Raw genomic sequence first — 21107 nt, forward strand, 5'->3', positions numbered from 1 at the left:
GTAACCCAATCAATTATTTATTCACTTGACTATGATAGTTTCTCCAATGGATTAATTGCACTGGCTAGTGTCTTTAATATCCAAGTACTGAAACATATTAAGAGGACATTTCCGATAAACTCCTTGTTGTTTATCTCATAAATTCTGATAACCAGATAATCTCAATACCAAAATACTGAGTTATTGGCCGTCAATTGATCGAACCTCACCCGTTGGTAAATCAAAGAATGAAGACTATTTAATTACCTATTTAAAATAAACTCAGAAATTAGAGCGATTACATAACTTCAGTTAACTAGAGACTTGATTCCTTATGACAGAAGAACAACTTTAATCAAATCTCTCCTTGATCCTTTCAATGTGAGTATTAATTCACATAAATATTTTACAATGATTCGGACAAAGCCATTTCGTAAAATATTGCAGCCTAAATAAAGTGCCCAACTTTATCAACGGCTGTGAACTTATTCATCAATTGTGAGAACCAATAACCATGTCCTCCATGAATGTATCCACATAGTCATATACTCCACAATTGATCCGGACCTTAGTGTTTGTAAATAGTATGCGAAATAAATGAAAAATACCTCATTTATAACATCCAGAAAAATAACAATGCAATAATGTCTTGCTCAAAAAGTACAAAAGAGAAAAATTAACTCCTAAAGCTATAGAAAATATGGAATCCTCCTAAGACCCATAGATGTAACATGCCTCTCGAACACACGTTCAGGCAAACTCTTAGTAAAAGGGTCAGCAAGGTTCTCATCTGATGCTATCTTGGCAACCACTGTGTCTCCTCTTTCAATGATATCTCGGATCAAGTGATACTTCCTCTCTTTTTGCTTTTTCCTTTTGTGACACCTTGGTTCCTTGGACTGTGTTACTGCCCCACTGTTATCACAGTAAACTACAATGGGACGACTAACACCTGGTATCACCTGAAGATCCGTTAGGAACTTCTTTAACATGCTGCTTCTTTTGCTGCCTCAGAAGCAGCTACATACTCATCCTCTGTTGTAGAGTCCACCACACATAACTGTTTGACACTCAACAAATGGCCCTACCATTAAAGGTAAATACATATCCCGAGGTTGACTTTCTTGAGTCAATATCTCCTTGGAAATACGAGTCTGTGTAACCAACGATTTCAAGACTCCCACTAGAATAGACCAACATATAATCTCTCATTCTCCGTAGGTACTTGAGTATATGTTTAACCGCTATCCAGTGTTCCTCTTCAGGATTAGATTGGTACCGGCTTACTACTCCCACTGCATAGCAGATATCTGGTCTAGTGCATAGCATACCATACATGAGACTACCTACCGCTGAAGCGTAAGGTATACTACTCATGCGTTCTTTCTTCTCAGGAGTCTTAGGACATTGCTCTTACAGAGATGAATCCCATGCCTGAAGGGTAGAATTCCCCTCTTGGAATTCTCCATGCTGAACTTGGCAAGTATTTTGTCAATGTAGTTAGCCTGGGATAATGCCAATACCCTATTCTTACGATCTCGCAAGAATTTAATACCAAGAATATAATTGTCTTCTCCCAAGTCCTTTATTTCAAAATGCTTGCTCAGCCAGGTCTTTATGCCAGACAATACCTCTGCATCATTTCCGATGAGGAGAATATCATCCACATAAAGCACTAGAAAAGATACTGCGTTACCTTGGATCCTTTTATACACACACGACTCATCAGGACTTTTCAAAAAACCATAAGACTTAATAGCTTGATCATATATGATGTTCCATGCTCTGGATGCTTGCTTAAGTCCATAGATGGACCTTTGCAACTTGCATACCATATTTTCTTGCCCTTTGGCTATGAACCCTTTTGGCTGCTCCATATAGATATCCTCTTCCAAATTTCCATTTAGGAAAGCGGTTTTGACATCCATTTGCCAAATCTCATAATCAAGATTTGCTGCAAGAGCTAAGAGAATCCGGACGGACTTAAGCATGGCCACCGGCGAAAAGGTTTCTTCATAATCCACACCTTCTATTTGGGTGTACCCTTTCGCCACCAATCTAGCTTCGAAGGTTTGAACCTTTCCGTCCGATCCTCTCTTTCTCTTGTAGATCCACTTGCATCCAATGGGTCTTGCCCCTTTAGGTGCTTCTACAAGAGTCTAAACTGAGTTAGAATACATAGATCCTATCTCACGATTCATAGCCTCAAGCCACTCCTGAGCATCAACATCTTCTAGTGCCTTGTCATAACTAGTGGGATCATCATCTTTCTCAATGATGACATCTTGACTTGATTCACCCAACAAGAGATATCTTGCTGGTTTACGAACCAATCTCCCACTACGAATGTGCTGCACTTGTTGTTGAGCATCTATAGGATGATCCAAGTCTGGTGGGTTAACAATTTCAGGAGGAGGACCCTCATTTATTTCTGGATTAACCATTTGATTTTGTTCTTCCACAAGCGGTAACTCCACTTGTTGTTCATCATGCTGAATTTCTGGTTCTGTTTCTGGTTCCTGTGTATGTTCAACTTTAGGCATATTTCCCCTCTTTGAACAAATACAGGAATAAAAGATGAAACCCCTTGAGGTTGAGGCGAAAATTGATTCGAGTCTAGCTCAGCAAGTATAACCGTACTCCTCGGCTTGTGATTTGCCATATAGTCCTCCTCTAAGAAAGTCGCATGTGTACTCACTAAGACCTTCTTTTCTTTTGGATTATAAAATAACCAGCCTCTGGTTCCTTTAGGATAGCCTATAAACATGCACACTTCTGTACGTGGGTCCATCTTATTTGGCTTATGTTGTAAGACATGTGTCGGAGCACCCCAAATCCGAATATGGTTCAAGCTGGGCTTACACCCTTTCCATAATTCTATTGGAATCTTTAAAACAGATTTTGATGGAGCCAAGTTCAAAAGGTACATAGCAGTTTCTAAGGCATATCCCCAGAATGAATCAGGCAAAGGTGAATAACAGAGCATCGATCTTGCCATCTCTAAAAGGGTTCTATTTCTCCTTTCAGCGACTCCATTCTGCTGGGGATGTCCCAGGAGATGATAATTGTGAAACTATTCCCTCTTTGGTCAAGTAAGACCTGAACTCACCAGATAGGTATTCACCCCCTCGGTCAGACCGAAGAGTCTTAATTTGAACACTAAGATGCTTTTCTGCCTCAGCCTGGAACTCTTGGAATTTACCAAAAGCCTCAGACTTATGACGCATCAGGTACACATCTCCAAATCTAGAGTAATCATCAGTAAATGTGATGAAGTACTGATACCTGCCTCTGGCCTGGACATTCATTGGTCCACATACATTAGTATGTACCAATTCCAGCTGAAGTGTGGCACGATTCCCTTTGGTTTTGAAGGATCGCTTAGTCATTTTTCCCTCTAAATAAGATTCACATACTAGCATTGGTTCAAAGTCCAGGGATTTTAAAATTTCCCACTTTTCACCAAACCTTGTATCCTTTAGAATTAATATGACCCAATCTCAAATGCCAAAGGTAAGTTTCATTGGAAACTTTTCTTTTCTTTGAAGAATGAGTATGCTCATCATCCTCTAATTCAACATGATTAATTTGACAGGGTGCAGGCTAAGGAAATACAAACCATTAAATAATTCACCGAAACAGATAAAAGAAGATGAACTTCTTATAGTAACTGAGGAATGTCTTAAATTGATTTCCAAAACCAAAGTTCTGCAATTATTAAAAGATAAAATAACTTGTCTTACTGCTAGTGCAGACACAAGTTCACTAAGACAGTTGCCAAGCTTCAATCACTCTTTGTCCTTCACTGATCGGCAAGCTATGTTTGAACCACCGCAAAGAGCAACAAACATGGTTAGTGGCTCCTGAATTAAGATCCATATATCATTGTAATTCTCCACTAAACAAGCCTCAATGGATTACCCATACCTTCAAATGCCCTCGTGTGAATAAGCAAGGTATGGGTAATTTTTGGGTAATTTATTTGTAGTGGTTCAAACATAGCTTGCCGATCAGTGAAGGACAAAGAGTGTTGAAGCTTGGCAATGGGGAACTTGTGTCTGCACTAGCAGTAGGACAAGTTATTTTATCTTTTAATAATTGCAGAACTTTGGTTTTGGAAGACTGTTTGTTTATTCCGGATTTTAAGAGGAATTTGATTTCTGTTAGTTGTTTGTTTAAACATGGTTTGACAGTTCAATTTAATTCCTCAGTTAATATTAGAAGTTCATCTTCTTTTATCTGTTCCGGTGAATTGTTTAATGGTCTGTATTTCCTTAGTCCTGCACCCTGTGAAATTAATCATGTTGAATTAGAGGATGATGAGCATACTCATTCTTCAAAGAAAAGAAAAGTTTCCAATGAAACTTACCTTTGGCATTTGAGATTGGGTCATATTAATTCTAACAGGATACACGGTTTGGTGAAAAGTGGGATATTAAAATCCCTGGACTTTGAACCAATGCCAGTATGTGAATCTTGTTTAGAGGGAAAAATGACTAAGCGATCCTTCAAAACCAAAGGGAATCGTGCCACACTTCAGCTGGAATTGGTACATACTGATGTATGTGGACCAATGAATGTCCAGGCCAGAGGCGGGTATCAGTACTTCATCACATTTACTGATGATTACTCTAGATTTGGACATGTGTACCTGATGCGTCACAAGTCTGAGGCTTTTGGAAAATTCCAAGAGTTTCAGGCTGAGGCAGAAAAGCATCTTGGTGTTCAAATTAAGACTCTTCGGTCTGACCGAGGGGGTGAATACCTATCTGGCGAGTTCAGGTCTTACTTGACCAAAGAGGGGATAGTTTCACAATTATCTTCTCCTGGGACACCCCAGCAGAATGGAGTAGCTGAAAGGAGAAATATAACCCTTTTAGAGATGGCAAGATCGATGCTCAGTTATTCACCTTTGCCTGATTCATTCTGGGGATATGCCTTAGAAACTGCTATGTACCTTTTGAACTTTGCTCCATCAAAATCTGTTTTAAAGACTCCAATAGAATTATGGAAAGGGTGTAAGCCCAACTTGAACCATATTCGGATTTGGGGTGCTCCGACACATGTCTTACAACAGAAGCCAAATAAGATGGACTCTCGTACAGAAGTGTGCATGTTTATAGGCTATCCTAAAGGAACCAGAGGCTGGTTATTTTATAGTCCGAAAGAAAAGAAGGTCTTAGTGAGTACACATGCGACTTTCTTAGAGGAGGACTATATGGAAAATCACAAGCCGAGGAGTACGGTTATACTTGATGAGCTAGACTCGGATCAAGTTTCGTCTCAACCTCAAGGGGTTCCAGCTTTTATTCCTGTATTTGTTCAAAGAGGGGAAAATATGCCCAAAGTTGAACATACACAGGAACCAGAAATAGAACCAGAAATTCAACATGATGAACAACAAGTGGAGTCACCGCTTGTGGTAGAACAACATCAAATGGTTTATCCAGAAATGAATGAGGGTCCTCCTCCTGAAATTGTTAACCCACCAGACTTGGATCATCCTGTAGATGCTCAACAACAAGTGCAGCTCAGTCGTAGTGGGAGATTGATTCGTAAGCCAGCAAGATATCTCTTGTTGGGTGAATTGAGTCAAGATGTCGTCATTGAGGAAGATAATGACCCCACTAGTTATGACAAGGCACTAGAAGATGTTGATGCTCAGGAATGGCTTGAGGTTATGAATCGTGAGATGGGATCTATGCATTCTAACTCAGTTTGGATTCTTGTAGAAGCACCTAAAGGGGCAAGACCCATTGGATGCAAGTGGATCTACAAGAGAAAGAGAGGATCGGACGGAAAGGTTCAAACCTTCAAAGCTAGATTGGTGGGGAAAGGGTACACCCAAATAGGTGTGGATTATGAAGAAACCTTTTCGCCAGTTGCCATGCTCAAGTCCATCCGAATTCTCTTAGCTCTTGCAGCAAATCTTGATTATGAGATTTGGCAAATGGATGTCAAAACTGCTTTTCTAAATGGAAATTTGGAAGAGGATATCTATATGGAGCAACCAAAAGGGTTCATAGCCAAAGGGCAAGAAGATATGGTATGCAAGTTGCAAAGGTCCATCTATGGACTTAAGCAAGCATCCAGAGCATGGAACATCAGATTTGATAAAGCTATTAAGTCTTATGGTTTTTTGAAAAGTCCTGATGAGCCGTGTGTGTATAAAAGGATCCAAGGTAACGCAATATCTTTTCTAGTGCTTTATGTGGATGATATTCTCCTCATCGGAAATGATGCAGAGGTATTGTCAGGCATAAAGACCTGGCTGAGCAAGCATTTTGATATGAAGGACTTGGGAGAGGCCAATTATATTCTTGGTATTAAATTCTTGCGAGACCGTAAGAATAAGGTATTGGCATTATCCCAGGCTAACTACATTGACAAAATACTTGCCAGGTTCAGCATGTAGAATTCCAAGAAGGGAATTCTACCCTTCAGGCATGGGATTCATCTCTCTAAGGAGCAGTCTCCTAAGACTCCTGAGCAGAAAGAACGCATGAGTAGGATACCTTACGCTTCAGCGGTAGGTAGTCCCATGTATGCTATGCTGTGCACCAGACCAGATATCTGCTATGCAGTGGGAGTAGTAAGCCGGTACCAATCTAATCCTGGAGAGGAACACTGGATAGCGGTTAAACATATACTCAAGTACCTACGGAGAACAAGAGATTATATGTTGGTCTATTGTAGTGGGAGTCTTGAAACCGTTGGTTACACAAACTCAGATTTCCAAGGAGATATTGACTCAAGAAAGTCAACCTCGGGATATGTGTTTACCCTTAATGGCGGGGCCATTTGTTGGAGGAGTGTCAAACAGTCATGTGTGGCGGACTCTACAACAGAGGCTTATGTAGCTGCTTCTGAGGCAGCAAAAGAAACCGCATGGTTAAAGAAGTTCCTAACAGATCTTCAGGTGATACCAGGTGTTAGTCGTCCCATTGTACTTTACTGTGATAACAGTGGGGCAGTAGCACAGTCCAAGGAACCAAGGTGTCACAAAAGGCAAAAACACATAGAGAGGAAGTACCACTTGATCCGAGATATCATTGAAAGAGGAGACACAGTGGTTGCCAAGATAGCATCAGATGAGAACCTTGCTGACCCTTTTACTAAGAGCTTGCCTGAACGTGTGTTCGAGAGGCATGTTACATCTATGGGTCTTAGGAGGATTCCATATTTGCTATAGCTTTAGGAGTTAATTTTTTCACTTTGTTATTTTGTGCGTTTTGAGCAAGACATCATGGCATTGTTATTTTTCTGGATGTTATAAATGAGGTATTTTTCATTTATTTCGCACACTATTTACAAACACTAAGGTCCGGATTAATTGTGGAGTATATGATCATATGGATACGTTCATGGAGGACATGATCATAGGTGCTCACAATTGATGAATGGATTCACAGCTGTTAAATAAAGTTGGGCACTTTATTTAGGCTGCAATATTTTATAAAATGGTTTTGTCCGAATCATTGTAAGATATTGGTGTGAATTAACATTCACATTGAAAGGATCAAGGAGAGATTTGATTAAGGTTGTTTTTCTGTCATAAGGTATCAAATCTCCAGTTAACTATAGTTATGTAATTGCTCTTAATCCTGAGTTTATTATAAATAGGTAATCAAATAGTTTTCATTCTTTGATTTACCAACGGGTGAGGTTCGATCTATTGACGGCCAATAACTCGGTATTTTGGGAGTGAGATTATTTGATTATCGGTATTTATGAGATAAACAACAAGGAGTTTATAGGAAATGTCCTCTTGATATGTTTCAGTACTTGGATATTAAAGACACTGGCCAGTGCAATAATCCATTAGAGAAACTATCATAGTCAAGTGCATAAATAATTGATTGGGTTACAGAAAATTAATCAATCAATTATAGACATTCTGTAAAGGGGCAATGCATATTCATGTTATAAAGGTCATTAATCTTGGAGTTCACGTTCGGACTTTTAGTGGAGTAGTGCCGAATTAGATAATCTTTCAAAGATTATCAGGAGCCTTGATGAGTGACAAATGGTAGATCCCCAGGCTAGCTTGAGACAAGGGATGGGTTGTATAATCAGATGATGATGGCTTATGGGCTACATAGTCTTGGGTTTATGAACTCAAGTTTGTGTCCAAAAGAGCAAGTGGGAGATTGTTGGGTTTAAGTATGCTCTTTTCACTTAAGCCCAATAGCTTTAGTGAGATGAGCCCAAAGACTAATTCTAACCCATGAAGCTTAGGGTTAGTTTTGGATTGGGCAGGTATATAAGCACACTTTTCTCCCTCTGCCTCCTAGGGTTACAGACATCAGAAACACAAAGAGGCAGACGTTCATCATTTGAACGGTTGCCCACACGACTCCCTGATCCCCTTGAGTCATAGCCTGGAAGATCAACCGCAGAGTGGATTTTCCTACCGTTCGTGGTGGTTGCTGCAGATCGTGAGTCGTAGAAGGAGAACTCAACGTGAGGAATCGTCACGCTCGCTTCTTCACCCCAGGTAATCAAAGCGGTGTTCTTCATTCCTCATCGCATAGGTACGATGCGCTTCCGCGTTTCTGATGATATACCTTCAAATTTTGCATATATCGACGCTCATTTGTTTGACAACTTAAGAGTTGAAAATAAAAACTTTCAAATGTTTGTATGGCCTACACCCAATATTTTCTTTCTTAAACTTTTTATTCCACACATTACCTTTGGTTATACATGTGATATATGTTAGATGCAAAGTTTCTTTTTCAAGTCTTACTTTTGTCAAGCCCGACCTTCTGTCTTGATCTTAAATCTTTATTTTTTTGGTCAGGCAATTGTCCTTATAATGTGGATCTTGTAAATAAGTTAGTGGTTATGCTTCAGAATGTTCTTTGGAGTTGTGGGACTATCAGAATATCGTTCTCCAGAAGAACTCCTGAGAAGGTATAAAAGATTACGCAATTAGTAAAATTCATTTTGCCTGTACAATCCATAGGTTGTGGTTATATTAAGTTTTGGCTTCTACCATGAGCATGCTCATAGTTGTTGACTTGTTGGTTTATTGTAAAACCTTGAAAGCTGAACTGGTCTTGGTCATGTTTAAATGATGTTGCCTAGAAGGATGGACGCCTCAGTGAAGGTATCCTCTTATAGCTATCTTTGTACGTTTATTAAATTCAATTTTTCCATTCTTATTCCAGATCTCCAAAATTTTGGTCAAAGAGTTTTCCACAAATCCTAAGGTCCAAATATGGGATGGTGAAGGTACTTTGTCGTCATATTCTTGAGAGGAAATCCATGTTTAACTGTCTGGTACTGGAGATTATGTAATGTAATTTTTTTTTTCGCATGTAGGTCCAAATCCACATATGGGACATTTGGCCTGGGCTGATGCCTTTGTTATCACAGCTGATTCAGTTAGTATGTTGAGCGAGGCCTGCAGTACTGGGTATGTATGATCAATGATGATAAGCGTCCATCTCATAAAAAAATTAAAATTAAAAAAATTCTTGTTTGATCATTCCTTAAAGTGAAATCCATAGTTTCATGACTCCGTACCTTTTACTGCAGGAAGCCTGTGTATGTAATTGGAGCAGAATTGTGTACATGGAAGTTTGCTGATTTCCAAAAGTTTTTGCAGGAGCGAGGAGTTGCTCGACCATTCACTGGGAAGGAGAATGTGAGTTGCCAGCTGTACTGTAATGTTTTGTGTTGTGTTTTTTTTCTTTTTCTTTTTCCAAATGTATATCAGTCTTTTTAATTCAGAAAGCATCAACGATGACTCTTATGCTCTTACTCTACCGTTCAAGATAAATTGAGGAAATTGAGGTAGCAGCTTGTGAATTGTCTTTATCTGAATAATAGAAAAGCCTATATTTCATTATTAGATTGCAAACCAGGATATGTAAGTTGATTTCTTATTTCATGATACAATTTAAAAAAAAAAATACATAGTAAATGCTAGAAGAACTTTCCAAATGGTCTTATCTGATTCACCAAAAAAAATGGTCTTATCTGAATTATTTTTGTGGTCAATTTTTAGATAGGAGCAGCCTCTTCTGTGCTGACAGACCATCTGTGTCTGCATGGCCTATAGTTGTTGCTGGAAGATGTTTTGTTGAATTTTCAATAAATATTGCCCTTTACTGATTTGTTTTTTGAAAATACAGATAACTGAAAGCTGGAGTTATCCTCCACTGAATGACACTGCAGAGGCTGCCAGTCAAGTAATTGCTGCTCTTGCTCAGCGAGGATGGACTATTCGTGCATAGTGGTTTCCTAAACTCCCAAGATTCTTTTTGGAACTCTTGGATTTCATAAATGATGTGTGATTGAAGAGGAAAACATTGCGCGAGGCTTGTGCTTAGCTTCGAAGTGTTTGTTAGCTGTGGCGGTTTCCTACTCGTAAAAAAGTCACTAGAAATAGCTCTAACGAGGTTTATTTTATATGTGTAGTGGGCAATGGGCCGTCTCGCCATTGCAAAGAAAAAATCTTCGGTGCAACAATTCATTTATCTTAGGATACATCTTGCACAAATTTTTAAAATCTCAGAATTGGGTTATATATCCAAAGATAAATGAATTACGGATGTATTGGTTGCGTTGAAGTTTTGTTCCATTGCAAAAGAATTATTATTATTTTTTTGTAAAACTGCAAAAGAATTTTTTTGTTATTTACATCCCCCAATAATTTTTGAATCTCACCTGTTCCAACTTAATTACACATACCAAATCATTTTTTTTTTTAATTTTTTTATTCGTCAGACAAGGAACTGTATTATAATGAAAAATGAATTATATTAAATTAAATGAGATATTTTTGCCCTGCTTTGTTTTATTTATTTAGTATTCTAGTCTCTCTTGTTAAAGAGATGTTCTTGGTTCATTCCCCCTGCAGTTTGTTTTGTTCGTTTATGTAAGCCTGGCTAATATTATAATAAGATAATATTTGATCATAAGAATTTTTTTTAAGTGAAAATTGATATTTATAGACTATCTAATTATTTTGCCTATTTTTTTTTTTTTTTTCCCTTGAAGCACTTTTTCTTTTAATTTTCATTTTTTTTATTGGATCTTATACATTAAGCGAACAAGTAATTAATTATATGCTGCGCAAGTTGTGACTTGTATGCACGATATATGCCTTAAATAAGCAATAATAAAAGATTATTAACTAATACATAATTGTACATTGGTTTAAATTCTTTTTTATAATATGTATGCATGATTTAGATTTAAATAACTCAGTTTAGCCCCAAACAGTAAATCACGCTGTACCCTTTCTGTAAACCACACCGAATCAAGCATCCCATAAAAATAAATAAATAAATAAATATTAAACTGCTTTCCTTTTAAATAAATCATTGGCTTGATCCAAACTTGATATACATTATCAATCAGATTCAACTCTGAAGTTAGAATTTTGGTGAGTTGGAATAGAGGTTGTTGGGTTTGGGTTGAGTGAGAGTGACTCTAATTCTTGTTTGTTGGTGAAGCAAGTCAAAATCTTGAGTTCGAGGGTTTGAGGCTCTGAAATTGTTTGAAATGTCTCAGACTAAGAAATTGACGCCGAATCTGGATCAGCAGACCACGAAGGTGCTCAATCTCACTGTGCTTCAGAGAATGGATCCATTCATCGACGAGATTCTCTTCACCGCCGCGCACGTTTCTTTCTACGACTTCAACATCGAAAGCAACCAGTGGGTTCGTTCTTTCCCATTCTCTACTCTTTCTTTTCACTTCGTTGCACATTTATATCTCATTTTCTGAATTGTTTTATAGAGTCGCAAGGATGTTGAAGGATCTCTCTTTGTTGTCAAGAGGTAATCAACAATACTCTCTCTCTCTCTCTCTCTCTCTCGTTTATTTTCTCTATGCTGTCGCTTGTATTCATATAGACTTAGATCGTTAATCAATTTTCCTGTTTTTGTGCAGGAATTCACAACCTCGGTTTCAGTTTATCGTAATGAATCGACGAAATACAGGTTTAGATTTGTATTTTTGTATTAAAATCATAGTATTCTTTTTATTTATTTTATTATTATTCTGGGCTTGTTTTTTATTGTTAGGTTAATTAGCCCCCTAAGTTATAGACGATCATGGTAATCCGTGTCATTAAGTTCAAATTATTTATGTATTGGTATTAGCTAAATGGAAGTCTGAATTGAGTACAGTAGGATTAGTTGCCTGCTTAAAAAATGGGAGAATCTCATGGTTTGTATATTTCATGTTTATATTTTGTTTCTGGCAAATTGCTATAAGCAGTTATCACCCCTAGCAAAATACCAACCTTTGGTTGTTGATCCGCTGTCATCCTTGAACCATCACCGACCACCGGTGGTTGTTTTTTGTTCACCATATATCCAATGATTATCATGGATTTAGAAATTGCAAGTCTACCTAAAGTTTTATTAGGTGTTTTTCTGACGCATTGCAGCCTATTTTTGCTATTTTGTCGCCCTGCAGCCATGCCAAACAATTATGAGAATTTTCAGTACTATTGCTTGTAAATTTCAAGTACTGGTAGGAGCTGTTATTCTGCTAAAAGCCAACTAATATTCATTCCAAATGCTAGATAATTGGTTGGAAGCACTTCAACTTCTAATATATATATCCATCAAACAATTTGTCCGTGATGTTATTTTATTTAGATGCCTCACTTCTTCTAGATTGAATTCAGTTTTATGGATAGTTCTGTATTCGTTTGGAACTATTTGTTGCTGTAAGTGACATATACCCTTTTTGGCAATGCTAAATTAATTATTGCCACATCGACAACAAATTTACTATGTGGAGAAACAGACACTCCTGCTTTGATATGCACTCGTTGTTGTGCACGTCTGAATCTGTGCTATCTGTTCCTTACTTTTCAACTTCCTTTCTGATGTTTGTCCTGACAGATAACCTAGTGGAAAATCTATTGGATTTTGAGTATGAACTTAAAAAGCCATACTTATTATATCGGAATGCTGCCCAAGAAGTTAATGGTATATGGTTTTACAATCCAGATGAATGCGAAGAAGTTGCAAATCTCTTCAATAGGTATGGTAATTTTCTCCAATTAGAAATTTTATGTTGTGTTTCCCCTTGCTTATTTATGCTCAAACTTTTAGATACAAGAAGCTAATTCATTTCTAATCTCAACCGAAGATTTTGTGATTTATTTATTTTGTTAGTAATGTACCCTATGTAATTGACATGCAGGTTGCTTATATAATTTTTTTTCCAAATTCAATTTGCAGGATACTAAATGCATACCCAAAGGCACCTCTAAATACTCTAATGCCTTCTAGCAAAAGGTAAGGATTTTAGAAAGCTTATAAAATCTTAAGTTGTTTCTTTTTCTATCATTTTGAATACCTTTGGGGATATTTTCTTTTTGCAAATGTTACTTTCTATTGCAATAGGCAAGCTATATGTTAATGATTCCAAACAACATTATCTTTAATATTTCATTTGTGAAGAAACTAGTGATTTCAAACTGGAAATTAACTTTCTTTAATAAATCATGTAATGAGAAGTTCAATATACATATTACCTTGACCTCATTTTTCTTGTCTATTGAATGTGCTTGCTCAAAATTCAAACTATTTGTTTATTTTTACTCCCACTTAATTAACTCTTAGTTGGATTTATAAGTGATTATTTTATATACTGTAGTGAGTTTGAGGAACTTGAGCCAGTGTCAATCATAACAGAAAGCCCTCTAGAACCATCTCCAGCTGCTGCTTCTGCAACTGATGCTCTTGAAGATCCTGTTTTTACAAACTTCTTCAGCGTATGTAATGTAGTTGCATATCATTTCATTTAATTCTTCCTTATGGGGAATACGTCTGCAATGTCAATTTTAAGTTTTGCTTTTTACTATATGATGTCTGTGGCTTTACAAATTTTTGAATTCATTTGTTGCAGACATCTAAGGTTACCGGAAATTATACTTCTAATATAGAAAATTTTAGACAGCCCTACCATTCTGCAACTGTCACTTCTACTGCTCCCAGTGGTTTATTGTCTCCTGCACCTGCTGTGCAAATATCATCTGCCTCTCGTTCCGCTGCATCTATATCAGGCTTCCCCCTTGATTCTCTTGAAACAATCAACAGTAGCAATCAAGTCGCTAATCTTATTAAGCCTTCTACTTTTTTTGCACCCACCTCTTCATCTTCACTATTAATTCCGCCTATTTCTTCATCTGCGCCACCTAGTGCAGCTGTTCGTCATTCCCTGAATCTGCCACGCCAATATGGCACTCCAGTGCTTCAACCCTTCCCACCACCCAATCCTCCTCCTTCTCTAACCCCTATTTCTAGCTCCACTCCAAATAAACCTGTTATAAGCAGGGATAAAGTTCGTGATGCACTTTTATCACTGGTTCAGGTATTTCACGGTTTTACCATCTTTCTTTTGTTCCCTTACGTTTTTCGATCATTAATAATTTAAATTGTGATTTTAGGTTGTCATTCAATTCTCTTTTTTTTTTTTTTGGGGAAGGGGATAGAATAAAGGGGAAGTAAGGGCTACTACCTACTAGTGTTGCAACCTTCATTGGATGTTTAACATAGGACTATAGTTTTACTGCCCACAGGGGTTGTCAATTGCTTCAAGAGAGAAGTCTGAAATACTTTATATATAATTTAGTCTGGGGCCTGGGCACTAGAGAAGAGCCTAAACTTTTATTTAGACAGTATAAGCAGTCCCAATTAAGCTATCTAAATATGAGGAAATATTGCAGCTAATAAAATTTAGCTTTACTGCTGAAAGTGCACTTCACAATCAATTATCCGAACTATTAATATCTTTGTTTCATATAAAATAATAACAAATGTTTTTGAGATTTGCAAATTTGAGAAATAAGATTGTGAATAATTGGAAAAGATGGAGACCTTAAAGCAACGATTTAATGATCTTGACGTTTGAACACCCCATATTATTGTTACTACTTACTAGTATGAAATTAGATTTTTAGTATGCAATTTTATAATTTTTCGTATTTTAATCACTTTTTGTGTTTATAATTTCAATATAAAATGAATCTCTACTTTTACAAGAGATTTGAAGTAGCAAAATATAACGTAGATGTCGAAATGATGACTGCGTGCTTTTCTTTTACCCATTCTGTTGAATGCTTCCTATCTTTTTACGCCTCTTCCTAATTAATTTACGAAATAGTTTTCCTACTAACGGAATTTTCCTGTACCAGGATGATCAATTCATTGATATGATGTTCCAAACATTACTGAAGCTGAGTCAGTCATGAGTAATTCGAACTTTGAAGATTGGGTGAAAACTGCATATAAATTTAGTTCTGAATATAGTAGTTGCACTCTTAGACATCTAACACGAGCATCACAGCTCTTGGAGTAACTCAGTATAGACATCCATCCGTCTTGGGCTTTGGCCACAACTTTGCATAATCTGTCTGTGAAAGCCAATTTCACAATATACTATCAAACTATATATTGTGTTAATACACTACATATTCTTCACCGTTGAATTTATGTATGTATACGTGGACAGTTATCAAAGAAAGCAATGATAGAAATGTAAAAAAAAAATTAGTTTACTAAATTTATGTAATCATAACTGTCCTTGTGTACACACAGAAACATGGTGAAAATATTGTGTATTTTTACTTTGTAATTCTGTAGTGTATTGTAGAAATAGCCATGTGTAACAGTTGAATGATGCCCGGTAAGTGCTTTGATGTCAGTTTCACCTTACACTCTGCTTTTTGTGTTCTGTGTACAAACGCGGAGGTTCTGACGATTGTTTTTGCATCAAATCCTCATTATGATCAGGATGTATGAAACCATGCCTTAGCATGCATTTAGATATAAATAAATGGCATTGGCCAAGTTCAAGAGCAGGATTAGCATGGACTAGATGTTTTATCTAAATGAATTCCATTGCCTTCCCTGCTTGCTAACTTTAGCTCATCTTTTTCGGCCTGAAGATAATGAGAAATTCTTAAATGTTTTTGATGTGGTAAGAACCTTTTTTATATTTTATTTTTTTACTACTCTGGTAGCACTTAAAGAATTTCTCTTATTTTGCATATAAAATTAACTTATGTGGGGTGTTATCATTATACTTTGTCCAAGAGGGCTCCAAGTTCAACGTTATACCCATTATTTCAATCTCCATTTGTGGTGAACTGAGTGCAGAGGTTTTTTATGTCGACTTGGAATCACCACCATAGTCTTTTTTCATTGGGAGGCCTTAAAACTTTAAATAACTTGAAAATAGGTCCAAACATTTATCATTTATTGGATATCATGCGGCATCTGAGTTGCTCACTTATACAAGTGACACTTTATTCTTTGTCTACATATTTTACCTTTTAAATTTAATTTGTATTTCAAAGATGAAAAACAAATTACTGAAAAAATCAAATATTATATTACTATTAAAATTTAGTAAATACAGCTGTGCTATGTGAAATGTAAAAAGGAATGTAAGAAAATCAACACAAATGGTGCATTCGGGACTGGCAGTGAGTGGAGTTATATGCAGAGGATTAGAAGGTCAATGGATTGATGGCCTTTCCTTAGAGTTGGAGACACAAAGCTGAATTTTGGGGATTTCAGAAAAGCCTAGAGTTAAGTTTGAAACTGGGGCCACCGTCGCGTCATTATTGAGAGTGATTCCACATTTCCACCTCAATTATCATTTTGCTTACCAAACCAGGTAATGCTGCCCGCGATATTTTAGTTTAATCACATCATGAAGGAGGGTAATTATTGCACAAGATGGCTAGCTAATCATGCTCTCAGCCATGATCAGTCAGAAGATTGTACTATTTTTGTGAGTCCTCCTCCTGCAGGACTTAGTCTTCTATACTGTTGTTCTGAGCTATTGCCCAAACAACTACCACAAAAAAATAAAAATAAAATAAAGTTGAAATCTTTATAAATTTAAAAAATCGGTCGAGGGGTTTTCATAAAGCATCAGTTGAAATCAATATGAAATTAAAAAAAAAAAATTGGTTGAGGGGTGTATGTGCGTTTTCTCTAAAACAAATTAAATTAACTTTTTGTAAAAATAATAATAATAATAAACGTTATGTTTTAGTGACCATGTGTAATTCACGTGACGGATGGTTTTCGTTAAAGTTATGAACAGAAAGGACCAATCACAAATTTTCCGGAAAGTTGAAAGGTCTCTCATCAAATTTGAAAATTCAGTGGTAAATTGGTAATTTCAAAATTAGTGCATTTTTCCATTAAAAAATAAAACAAAAATAATTTAATCATGTGAAGATGACATCTAGAATGCACGGACACACCATTAAAAAAAAAAATTGTGTATCGGAAACTGTCACGTTTGGACACGCGTCAACATTCTGGGACACGCGGTCAACGTTACGACACGTTTTTCGATACACGATCAATGCTCCGATACATTTTTTCGACACGTGATCAACGCTCCGATATGCATCCGACACGTTTTTTTTTAAGGTCTATTTTTTTATTAATTAAAAATAAAAAATTAATTTATAAGTCAACTTTTTTCAGTTATGAAATTTGACATGAAAAATCACATTTGTTTTATATTTATGTTATGAAATTTGAATGGTTATATGACTTATTGTGAACTGTTTTATGTATTAAATATAAATTATATTATATATATTAAAAATATTATTTAATATCAAAACGTATTCTAACATGTCAAAATATAATATTTTTTATAATTAACATATTAACGTGTCGTATCATGTCTCGTATCCGGTGTCGATGTGGGTGTATCATAGGATGACATAGTCTCCATTCGAATTTGTAAAGAGAGCAACACCAGACTTGGCTTGAAGTTAATCGATAAGATTTGCATTTTGGATATTAAAGCCAGTAATTTTTTGAGTCCGTCTGTGCAATATTCCAAGTTGGCAGATCTAACCCAATATCTTATAATATTTTATTCCTCAGAATAATAAGTAACAAGATTTTTTTTTACTTAAATTAAACATTTTACATAATGTAATTTTTCGCATCAATATACCTTCATTCCAAAAAAATTCCTTAATTATAATTTTTTTTCTTCTAAAATTCAATCATTTAAATTTATATATTTTATTTAAATATTAAGTTCACTCGATCTCAATTCGATTAATAATAAAGCTATGAATAAATTGAGCCATTTAAAAAAGTTAACCCAAAATTTTTCAAAGAGGTTAGCGATCTTCTCTCATCTTACTATCCTCGTTTAAACTTTTTTACTACCAAAAAAATAAAAAAATAAAAGGTAACCAATAAGTTACATTATCACACAGGTTGAGCTTGGGCTGTCGCAGGCCCAACCCATATTAGGGTCGGGCTTTCGGTGTATGTCGAGCCCGTTTACTACCATGACTATGAATATGAGCCCTAATTCCCTTTTCTCTGCAACACTCTAATTCCATGGCGGCCATCAGAAGAATAATTGCATCCGACAAAGCCTTATTGCCATCTCTTCTCACTTTTCGCAGGGGAATCGCTTTTAAGCTTTTCGTTGGAGGTATGCGATTTCTCTTTTTTTGCTCCTCATATGTAATTAATTTGAACTGTTTAATGCCCAAACTCTCGTGAATGAAATGATATAAACTTTTTTTTTGTAGAATTAGTTACTTATTGTTGTTCATTGGCTTCCTGCTATGAATGATAAACTTCTTGACACTATGTGAGCAACAGTAATTAGTAAGTGTATGTTTATGATTATTGAACATAATTTTCAACACTTTGTGGAAAACAAGATGGAACATGAAACATGTAAATAAGAAAGAGAATAAATTTTATGAACCAAACATGCTCTAAGGTTTTGTGTTGTGTGTTATACATTTCATCCTTGTTCACTTTATTGCTCTCTGTACCCTGGTCTTGCGTCATCTTTTATGTCCATCAATGGAAATTCACATGTCCAATCAATATATATATATCAGTGTTTTCTGCTAATGTCAAAAGTTTGCCAATGGTTTCTGTTTTAACTTGTACTTAGTTTGATTTCAATGCATAAACCCATATTAGGTTGTTTATTGTTGGAGCTGTGTTCCTCATTATTTTGCAGGACTGTCCTTCTACACGACAGAGAAAGCATTATCAGATGCATTCTCAAATTACGGACAAGTTATTGAAGGTAGCTTCAAAATGATTAATGAACTAACATTAAGCAACTCTCTCTGTATCATCTCCTCATCATATATATGGTTTTCTGGCTCCTGACAATGTTACTTTTCCAGCTAAAATTATAACAGATAGGGTGTCAGACAGGTCTAAAGGGTTTGGGTTTGTCACCTTTGCTTCAGAAGATGAGTCTGAGAATGCCATAACAGAGATGAATGGAAAGGTACTATCAAACTTGTGTATCTCCTTTTCTTTGTAGGGTTAGTAGTGAGAACTGACAGAACCCTTTGCAGGCACTAAATGGACGTGTTATCTATGTTGATTATGCAAAACCCACGACCAACTCTGGTTTTGGAATCCCAATTGCCAGAGGGCCTCCTGAACCAACAGCAGACAGTTGATTCCCCTCACAGGCCATATCTTTGTTTAATATGCCTGAGCAAGCCATATGTTAGAAGTACCAAGAATATGTAGAACCGAGTTTTTTTGAGGATTACAGATGCATACAACACAATTAGAAGCATTGTTCAGCACAAGTGATAGGTGAAGGATTTATGTACTAAAATACTGGCATGTGGAGCAGTTTGTGGCTGTTAGCAGAAGTATATAAACCGTTGTACTTGGGTGTTTGTGCCAAGAGAAATGATACACAATCTAGAACTTTGGCAGAGTTCAAGTATGGTTGTTGGATTGAATGAAATGATGGTTTGGTTTGGGGTAAAAAAATTCTAACCGATTAAATACAATTGGTTTGGTTTTTGAATGCATTTTTAGCCGATCCAAATTAAATTAATCCGACCAAGATCAGGTTAACTTAGATTGCTTCGTTGGATTAAAACAAAAGCATAAATTGTTATATTTCTTGGATGAAAAATACGAATCCAAAAACTATACTAATAGTAATTGTTTTGGATCAAATTTGACATATTTTTAATTTTCCAAAGGGAATAGAACCAATTTAATTGATTTAGATTGAATTCTTGCGTTAGTTGGATATCTCGTGAACACCCTAATTGTTAAGTCAATAATTTACGTAAAGGAAGTGCGAGTGGTTTTTTTTTTTAATTATCTTAATCGAGTATAATTGAAGTACAATAATTTATGAAACTGTCTTATTTGGAATAATTTTTTTGTACTCAGATAAAAAAGAAAATTCACCGCGTGCGGAGTTCGAGCCATGCGCTCTACTCTGAGTTAAGCCGGCTTTGTTTATGTATTTCATTAATGTCCTTTCAAACACACTATTTTTGACATTTACAAAAATAATACAGAAGGAAGAATCAGTAGGTGGTAAGATGGGTCGGTACACCGTCAACTTGCGAAAAATAAGACGGTGCAGGTTGACCCGCCTTTTAAAAATAGATTGAAAATATTAACCTGTCTAGTTTTCTGATAGTTTAATGGCTTGGTGGGTCAAATTATATAGTTTTTTTAAAAATAAATAAATAAATCATATTATTTATTTATAATTTTATTTAGTTTCATCTCACACTCCCATTAATTTTTTCTAATGCTAAGACTAAATATATACTAATATTCAGTCGGACAGTAATTAGAAAATCATTTTTGTCTCATATTAATAATCTTTGTCATAAATAAAATATTTTCTTCTTTATTTTTTATAGGAGAATACTAAGATTAAAATTTTAAATATCACAAAATTTTTTGCATAACAAATAAAATATTATTTGATATTAAATAAAAAAAATTGATTCAACGGGTTGAACCTGTTTTGATCCGTCCTTATACGGGTCGGTTGAAATGGATTGACAGATTGAGAATCTCAACCCAATCTATCATTTATAAAAAATTAACTCAATAGATTGGACCGTTTTGTTACCTCTAATTACATTATCCCTAGTATCAACAATGTAAAGTGATATGTGTTATTGTATGTCGATAAATATCGTTACTCAGGTAAATTAGCCTAATAACATATGGTTGAAAAACCGCTAGTTTTGTTTATTTTTTAAATGGCTGTTTGGTAGGAGTTTTCTAATAGATACCCAAGCAAATGATATTGGGTTTCCAATTTGTCCATGTTTAGTACAAGTTTCACAA

At 35.9% G+C, this 21107-nt stretch overlaps 2 protein-coding genes across 2 annotated transcripts; both read left to right on the top strand.

Annotated features, from left to right (window-relative positions):
- The first annotated feature begins 11332 nt into the window (after window positions 1-11332).
- On the top strand, window positions 11333-15761 carry LOC133299701 (mRNA-decapping enzyme-like protein). The gene is made up of 8 exons (XM_061499187.1): window positions 11333-11655; window positions 11734-11774; window positions 11887-11936; window positions 12852-12993; window positions 13194-13250; window positions 13612-13729; window positions 13864-14328; window positions 15152-15761. Exons 1-8 carry the CDS (start codon window positions 11497-11499, stop codon window positions 15206-15208), a joined length of 1089 nt encoding a protein of 362 aa, XP_061355171.1. The 5' UTR covers window positions 11333-11496; the 3' UTR covers window positions 15209-15761.
- Window positions 15762-18343: 2582 nt separating this feature from the next.
- LOC133299706 (small RNA-binding protein 11, chloroplastic-like) lies at window positions 18344-19777 on the top strand. The gene is made up of 4 exons (XM_061499192.1): window positions 18344-18444; window positions 18991-19059; window positions 19163-19269; window positions 19340-19777. The coding sequence occupies exons 1-4, from the start codon at window positions 18348-18350 to the stop codon at window positions 19445-19447; spliced, it is 381 nt and encodes a 126-aa protein (XP_061355176.1). The 5' UTR covers window positions 18344-18347; the 3' UTR covers window positions 19448-19777.
- Window positions 19778-21107: the final 1330 nt, after the last annotated feature.

This window comes from Gastrolobium bilobum, unplaced genomic scaffold (assembly GCF_033153095.1).
Source record: "Gastrolobium bilobum isolate Gb01-03AN ecotype WA unplaced genomic scaffold, APGP_CSIRO_Gbil_v1 utg4102, whole genome shotgun sequence".
Taxonomy (NCBI): domain Eukaryota; kingdom Viridiplantae; phylum Streptophyta; class Magnoliopsida; order Fabales; family Fabaceae; genus Gastrolobium; species Gastrolobium bilobum.